Genomic DNA, 9,168 nt, shown 5'->3' with positions numbered 1-9,168 from the left:
GATATATATTTAATCTATGATATTAATCAAAATACCTCTTATATTAAGTATATATGTATGTTTTCAATGGACCACAAATGAATATTTTTTTCAAATTATTGATTGTGTTAAGTCAAAACTCTTCTTTTTTTTACTTGTTCTTATCTTTAGTCAAAACTCTTTTTTTCCCATACACTAGAGAGTATATTCTTAAAATTATTTTTCAAATTATTGATTGTGTTTATTATGAATAGTTACATGTAATATCTTTTATATGTGACCTAGTGGTAGTATAACAATTCTTTAATATATTTTTTTGTTTTATTTAACAAACTATTAATTCCACTTATTATAGAGAGTAGAGACAATTGCTTGATATTCTAATAGTCTACAATTTCTTTTACACTATTATTTTAAAGATTACTAATCTTCATTAATTATTATGAAAAATTACTTGTACTTACATAGTTATCTTTTATAGATGACTAATATATAAGTCTATTTGAGCAATGAATTTAGATGTTAATGAACTCAATAAAAAAAATTATCTATCAGGACAATATTTTTATGGATATATTAACAAGTAGATCTACATCGGGAGAAATTAGTACAAGAAGTCACTATACACAACTTCTTGATTGAAGAATTGGGAGATAACCAATGGGGGTCAGTCATAACAAAGTTTACAAATAATTAATTGAAGGCAAAGAAGGAGGATTTAGTGTGACTTTACTTGACACATGTATCGATTATTCAGGACACTCAGTCAAAGTCACCAGTCCTCCACTTATTACCCTTTTACATAAGCCAACAAGAGTTGAGACTATCATGATATTAAGTGTTTGTACCTGTAGCAGTAGGTTCTTGTACCTTTTTTCAACACGAGTTGTGACTATCATGACATTAATTGTTTGTACCTTTAGCATTAGGTTTTTGTACCTTTTTACAACAAGAGTTGTGACTATCATGGCATTAAGTGTTTGTACCTTTTTACAACAAGAGTTGTGACTATTATGGCATTAAGTGTTTGTACCTTTAGCATTAGGTGTTTGCACCTTTATATGAAAAAAGTATAATTGATCCCTTCTAATGTAGGATTCTTTATGGCCCTATTTTATTGGTTGTTGAGCACGTGGAAGGTTTTGTATTTGCGTGTAAGTTGTAGCTATTGCCTTTTAAGGAGAAATTAGTACAAGAAACCGTTATACACCATTTCTAGGCAATGGGGACAATCATAAAAAAGTTTACAAATAATTAATTGAAGGCAAAAGGAAGATTTAGTGTGACTCCACTTGAAAAACGTGTCGATTATTCAAAACACTTTGTTAATTTAAAGTCTCTAGGACCACATTGATTCTTCACATGTATCCAAATATTCAAGGAATACCATATAGGTTTGAGAATAAAACATGATTATGGACCATATTGAAATATACTCTTGTCTTTCTTCACAAGTGACACAAAATTCTCATTCCAAGCTTTTTATCTTGGACAAAAATATTGTTCACTTTTTTTACACAAAATTATTCTCCATTATAACTTGGCTTATAAGTACTATATGTCTATATCATGAACAACTTGTTCTTGTATGGTCCAATAATATATGTTGGGAATCATATTCAATTAGGAAGAAACAATACTTAGCTAGCATCTATGACTAGATGGATATACTATCTAGTTCTTGTTTTACTACCATAATTATTCCTACTGTCAAAAACGACTTTTCAATGGATAAATTAAAGTTCTATTAAGATGAGGATCTATCAGAATATCAATAAAAAAAATTTGGTAGCGCGCTAGCCATTGGTAATGGTAAGTACTTAATTAATTATATCACATGAGAGAAAACCCTTTAATATATCGATCACAAGCACCTAGAGTTTTACATAAAAAGTTAAGTGTGAGACTATTAGACAAATGAAAATTTTCATATAAATTTTCGACAGAAAATCCATCGAAAACAATTGTAACAATGCAAGTACAATTCGATGGAAAATTATTATTACAAACCATATTTATCATATGCTAACCAATATACTCTATTTATTTATAACATCATGAGGGTAATCCCCCTTAGTACTTTGACATCAAGTATATATCTAGGTTTTTAATCATGTTATCTTCACTTAAGATCTCGCAATGACATATCAATATAGAATTTATTCTACTATATATATATATATATATATTATTTTTTTATGCGCGACGTCCTCCAGTGCCACTCTCCCTATGGGAATTGAAGTAAACAGCTGCAACAGGCAATCCAAGATTGTAAAGCTCAGCAAAGTCTCTTGTGTTGAAATTTTGACGCCAACCTGGGGCATACACTGTTTCACGTCTTGATTGTCGAAATAAAACCAAAACGAATCGATGAATTCCCATCGTAGGTGTTGGATTCTCGTAGCATACGACTTCATTTCCTAGTGTAAAGTAAGAAAAATCAAATAATTAAAGATTTTTGAAATTTATAATCTTTTCTGGCCGATTTTGTGATTTTTCTAGCCAAATTAATGACCATATATGTGTGTATATACTAATATACTATATGATTTATTTTCTCTTATTTTATAGTGTCAATGCATAGAACTTTGTGTAAATGACAAACTAATGCAAAATGGAGTTTAGTACAAATTGTATAAGGTCTATAGTTATAAAAGGATTTACCAAAGCTTGTATTTGTAGTTGCTGGGATATCTGTGACCAGCCTAGAAAAAAACATTAAACAATTACTGTTAGAACAATAGTAATATATTCAGTGTAATTATATAAGTGAGGTTTAAATAGAGTGGTGTGTGTGTGGGGGGTGACAATATATATATCACTTGCATTATTAGAGAAATAGGATTTTCAGTACACATGACATTATGATTTTATGTTATCAATTGTGGGTTCTCTCTTGCATTATGAGCAAATGGTGGTCCTCGATTCGAGTTTCATTGTCATTATTTTTCAAAAATAATTTTCATATGTTTAATCTAATCAGATTTACAACACTAACCAATGTAGATACTCCCTCAAGTTAGGGTCGCTTGGGCTTGGAGCATCAGGATCCACCATAATCTTCATAAAAAAAACAATCACAAAAGAATCTCAAACAATGTAATCAAAACATTAAGAAAAAATAAAAGAAACTAAACACTATTTGTGCATTTAGTAAGGAGATTCATAATGTAAAATCTTGAATATAAAAAGTACTATAATGGATGATAGTTAATCGTTCAAAACATTTATAAAAGTACTTGAAATTAAACAATCTTGATTGGAGAAAATTAAACCCCTCTACCCCTCCAAATATTAGTAGCATCACATAAAATAGAGTGTAAAAACATAACATAACAGAGCAAAAGTAAGTTTATAATTTACCAGAGTGTAAAAGTTGCGAAGATCGTCCCCTCCAATATGAACCCTAGGTTGCATAACAACTTGTGAAGGTTTCAACACACATGCATTGTTCACATCTTTATTATTATAAACAACTCTAAGATCAACAGACCTAGTGAATGGATCTAAAACATCACCTATCACACGACCAACTATCAATGGATCAACTCTAGGCATGATAAAATTAAGTATAATATAAGGTTTATATATTATATTATGACTCTATGCTAGAATAGTTTAGTTTTTTCTTCTTTCAATGTTATTGCAATGATATTTTTTTTATCAAAGGGTATGGCTATTTATATGAGTAGTAGTAAACTTACTATGTTGATATTTTGTTGATGTCAAGAATCTTTAAACTTTTTATGGTATTCTTCTACTATGAAACTATATTATTCTTAGTTGATGTTGATCTTTGTATATGTTTATAATGAACTCTAGAAGACATGCCGCCTTGAGCAAAGGTGTCAAATGTACGGATTAAATCAACTTTGGGCGGGACAAAACTTCCTTGAGTAAAAAAGTGCATGTACATTGAAATGACCGCCTAATCGCTAGAAATTCTCATCGGTTATTCTTTTCGGATTTACGTAAAATAGTTATATCAAAGTCTAAAACTAATCGGATTGGTGTAAATATCCTACGCAAAAAGATTTTAAAAAAGAAAGTGCAGTTTACCACTTCACCATAACTGTGGTTAATTAGCATTCTCCCATTTTTGCTTTGTTATAATACTAAAATTCAATATTGACACCATTTCTTAAGCTTACAAATTAATCAAATAATAAAGATGATTATCAATATAATTAAGTAATGCATTTGTTTTTTTTTTTTTTTAAACTTCGTATCAAATGAAAAAAAATATAAAAAAGGGGAAAAAGAATCCAGCAGACGGATACAAATGCTAGCTGTAGATGCAAAGGTGCTATTTCAGATAGCAAACACACTATATTTAGTCATCTTTTAGAAACAAATAGGATAGGGTGGAGTTTTCATGATATATACTTTATTTGTTCTGATTTATGTGATATTTTTTATTTTTCGAGAATCGATTTCACTAAGGTAAATTGGATTAGATCAATTAGATATTTTGAAATTAAAAATTAGATATTTGAAAAGACATAATATATAAATAAATATTTAAATTTGGCCTCAACAGACAAGTAAGCATTCCAACTTGAGAGTGCATATCTAGGCATCTCAATTTGATTTTAACAGACAATTAAACACTTCAACTCGTCTTTACTATGTCACATAGACACCCGATGTTGATCCGACACATAATTTTGTAGGAGTTTAGGAGATCATTTTGTAAGTTAAGAGTGTTCAACCGACACAATGAAGACAAGTTGATTGTTTATTCGTGCATACTCAAACTTACCGTGTTTACGTGATCTTCACCTGGAACCAAGTTTAATTTATTATTTTTTTGTATTATGTTATTCAAAAACTAGACAAAAATTTAAGTACTATAAGCCGCAACTTATAATGTCGATATGACAAAAAAAATATTCTAAATATTAATCAGAATTTACATAATTTGAATATCAAAAAATGAAATATAGCACGTAAATTAGAAGAACTACAATCATAGTGAGGAAAAACAAATAATTATAAATAAATCTTTATGATTCTTATCAATTCACTACATTTTGTCATTGACTCACTGCATAGTAAAAACTCATCGCTAATTCTATTTAATAACAATAAATTATTAAAAGGTTATGTTAGCTATAGACTAATTAATGACAAATTAGAAACGAATTCCTTTAACTGTTTTTCTCCTGTAGTGATTATTCATGACTTGATAAAAAAACTAATCCTATTTAATAACAAACTAACATTGAACTACCAAAATATTATGTTAACTATAGACTATATTTAGTGGTAGATTAACGACAAATTATATCTCTATTCTCTATTTTTTTTATTTATTCTTTTGTCATTTCTAAGTCATGACTTGATAAAAAATATAATATACTCTTACAAATGATTGTGCTTTTTGAAAAATCTTTATACTGTCAATGCATACGATCTAAGATATCCTTTCGAGTTTTTATGGCCAAGAAATCATGTCTAGCCAATTTAAAGAAAATATTCTTGGATAAAAAATTCGAACATGAACGTAAAGAAATTGAGTTTATAACACAACAATCTTATTCATATCTCATCTTTATTAAAGGTATTTTCTAAAGGTATTGGAAAAAGGTGGGGAAAAAAAAGATAGAAAGATGCTATTTCCGTTTTAATTTATTTGTGCTATTTTGATAGGACATAAAATTTAAGAAAGTAACGAAGATTTTTAAATTATGTAATTATAAATTAAAAATATGTTAAATGTATTAAAATATTCTTTAATTTTGTGGAAAATTGAAATTAAAGAGTTGTCAAAAACAAAAGAGATATTTCTTTAAAACAAATTTAAAAAAAATATGACAAACAAATTAAAACGGAATGATTATTCATTATAGATTATTTTTCACTTTTACAGCATCCAATGTTATAAGATTAAATATATGATTCTCCCAATCAAAATATACCTCACAACTTTGTCTAATCAGTAAATCCTTAAAGCTTCTTAGACAGCACCTCAACATTCCAACAATATAGTCTTACCAAATTTATTATTACAACAATATATTTAATATAATTTCACAAATATAGTAACGATAAAATTGTGTATACATAAATTTATTTTTATTTTATAGAGGTAGAGAGACTTTTTCTAATAGATCCTCAACTTAGATAACACATACTAAAAAAACAACGGAGAAGGTAATAGGAGTGGCAATTGAAGAAAGGAAATTAACAGGTGATACTTAAATCGAAGAATGAGATAATAATAATAATAAGGAAAATAACAACAACAATAATAATAATAATAAGGATAATAATAATAATAGTAATAATAATAATAATAATAAGGATAATAATAATAATATTAATAAGGAAATTAGACAATACTCGACTACCTACTAATCTTCTTCTATATTTATTTGACCTCCATATTTTGTCCTCGGTAAGCTTTAGGGTGTCATATCTTATCTAATCACCTCTTCCTAATTATACTTCTCCGGCTTACCTCTATCTCTCTTTATACACACACATAGATAATCTCACACATCCTCGTTGGCGCATTTGTGCATCACCTATTTACATGTTCAAACAATCTTCTCTCATTTTAACATGATATATAGGTGAGAATTTATATGACTGATTTTATATATGTAAATTCTAATATATTAAAAAAAAAAAATCATGTTAGAGATTAGTATGTCAGTAGATCGAATTATAAATTTTTTATAATGTTATGTATGTATATAACTTAAATCTTCAAACTAGATTCATGTAGTCTAAAAAAGAGCATTATTAGTAAGAATTCATATAGCTGACACATATTTATTTGGAATTCAAGCATAGTGATCTTTTGTTAATTTAAATCTCTTGCAATAGTATGAAATTCTGACTCCGTCTTTGATAAAAGTTGGTTCATGATATTTTTCCAAGACTGAGTTGTAAGATCAATTATTGAATTACTATTAGGGACCAACTAGCTAAGGGCATAGTGGTTGGGTGAATAGGGGTCCATCCATCCATCATGTCACAAATAGATTAATCAGAATTCCAATATGGAAGCGGAATATTGGAGGAGAAAAAAGAGAAAAGAATTGCTATTGGTGGACAAGGTATCATAATTCATAGCCATATGATGACTAAAAGGCAAATGGAAGAATGAAAATGATAGAAGTTTTGCTTGCTAGCTTCCTAGGATAAGAGAAATATCTATTATATAATGTCATAATAGATTTCTATTATTATCATAAAAATATTTAGCAGGAATTGAGTTGATGCAATTGCATTTAGAATCACTAAAATTTTTGCGTAATTTATATAAGGTGTTATTTATAATAAAGATTCATATTTATTATTATGGTTAAAATATATTATTATTTTTTATAGTGACTTCACTTAATTAAAAATAGTTAGAATTGAAATTAAACATGTGAAGGAGAGATAAGTGGCGTTGTACAAAGAATATATACTCTATTTTTTAACACAAGTACAAGGAATCCAACTAGAAGGCACAAGGAATCCAACTAGAAGGCACAAGGAATCCAAACTAGGGAAGAATTGACTGACCAATTTAGAAGGCACAAGGAAGAATCCAACTGACGTAGGATCTTTTTATATTAGAGAAATGTAGTCCATATATAGAGTATTTGGATATTCTTTGTGGGGTTTCAAAAGATATATATTATAAGAGCGATGTTCGTTTGTGTGAGAGCCTCAATTATTATTTGGATAACTGTTTTCAGGGGCCGATCCAAATGGGACCAAGAGATTCATCCTTCGATAAAAAATTACATTGTATAGGTGGTGCTAGCTCTCCTGCTTACAAGTAGATTCTATAACGTCTACCAGTGACGATTTAAGCATTAGTGCCTACGTGATTTTGTCATTATGTGCGACTATCTCCACTATAGAAAGAAAAAAAGAAAAATCTAGTAAAGTAACTACTAGAACCAAATAGGATTCAACTAAACAGAATATTTTTGACACAAAATATAATATACGTGTGTTAAATTATGTTTATATTCTAATATTATGTTAAATTATCTTATGTAAAAGTTTAAGCCGGTGGTAATGTGTATTTTATATATATATATATATATATAAGAAGTTTACATTTGCAAAAGTAACCACTAGTACAAAGTACACTATTCATATAATTTACTACTTGTGGCTATTTTTGCAAATGTAATGGATCTTCCGGTCAACAAACCATAAAACAATGAATAGATTAATTAGTTAACATTTGCAAAAATAGCCACTAGTAGTAAAATATTGCATAATTTAAATTTCCTCATTATATAGAGTACACATATTCATATAATGAACCTTCCAAAGCTCACATTTGCAAAAATAACCACTTTTCTTCATTATACAAAGTACACACACACACATAATATAAAATAGACCTTCCAAAGTCAAGATCCAATCAAATTACAACAACAAATCAAATTAAATCAATAAATTAACTGATAAAATAGAATTTCACATTTGCAAAAAATAGCCACTTTTTTTTCTACTTAAACTTGAAATGACCATGGCCAATTCTTGACATCTTCTTTATCTTAAACTTTACCTCTATTCTTCATTGCAAGATTCCCATTATTTCCTTCAACATAAGCATAATATTTCAAGAAAAATGCAAGTGTAAGAGCAATCCATTCAAGACAAAAAATCAAAGCACATAATCCACCGGCTAATCTCAAAATCATAACACCATCTTCTTCTCTAACATACGAATTCAATTTTCCAAGGAAATCCCCTGTTTTCGTGAATATCAGCACGAAAACAGAGCCTTGGAAAATTGCTGTGAGTACGGAGGACACCATGTGTGCTCCGTACCCTTTATTGTCAGCACCCTCAGATGAGGATGCTGACACAGTGGCGCAGCCAAAGACTGCGCCACCTATAGTGAGGATGTGGAGGAGGATGAATAAGAATCCGTAGAGAGACGGGATTAATCGGAGGGAGAGAGTTAAGAAAATGCAGCTAGAGGATGCACCAAGAAGAATGTAGTTACAAAAAAGGAAGATTTTGTGTGTTTTGTGGTAATGGGGTTCAGTTGAATCTGAGTAATAACCCATTTTCTTGATTTTTTTTTGAACAAATTTTGTAATTTTGATGATTTTTTGTGGAGATTTTGGGATAATTTGATGTAAAAGAAGTGAATTGAGGAGTTATACATATGAATTTTGTATATATATAGGTGTTTGTATGGGTGGGGGGGGGGGGTCACAA

At 29.0% G+C, this 9,168-nt stretch overlaps 2 protein-coding genes across 2 annotated transcripts; both read right to left on the bottom strand.

The window, feature by feature from the left end:
• Positions 1-2,175: 2,175 nt before the first annotated feature.
• FT (flowering locus T protein) lies at positions 2,176-3,537 on the bottom strand. Its single transcript, NM_001287968.1, is given in 4 exon segments — positions 2,176-2,399; positions 2,644-2,684; positions 2,978-3,039; positions 3,343-3,537. Coding segments are annotated over 4 exon segments (522 nt in total).
• Positions 3,538-8,274: 4,737 nt separating this feature from the next.
• LOC102597399 (uncharacterized) lies at positions 8,275-9,095 on the bottom strand. The gene has a single exon (XM_015308062.1). The coding sequence runs from the start codon at positions 9,012-9,014 to the stop codon at positions 8,496-8,498; it is 519 nt and encodes a 172-aa protein (XP_015163548.1). The 5' UTR covers positions 9,015-9,095; the 3' UTR covers positions 8,275-8,495.
• Between the last annotated feature and the right edge of the window lie 73 nt (positions 9,096-9,168).

This window comes from Solanum tuberosum, unplaced genomic scaffold, assembly GCF_000226075.1.
Source record: "Solanum tuberosum cultivar DM 1-3 516 R44 unplaced genomic scaffold, SolTub_3.0 scf00072, whole genome shotgun sequence".
NCBI lineage: Eukaryota > Viridiplantae > Streptophyta > Magnoliopsida > Solanales > Solanaceae > Solanum > Solanum tuberosum.
The sequence above is the reverse complement of the archived record's forward strand: the minus strand, read 5'-3'. Positions and strand labels throughout refer to the sequence as shown.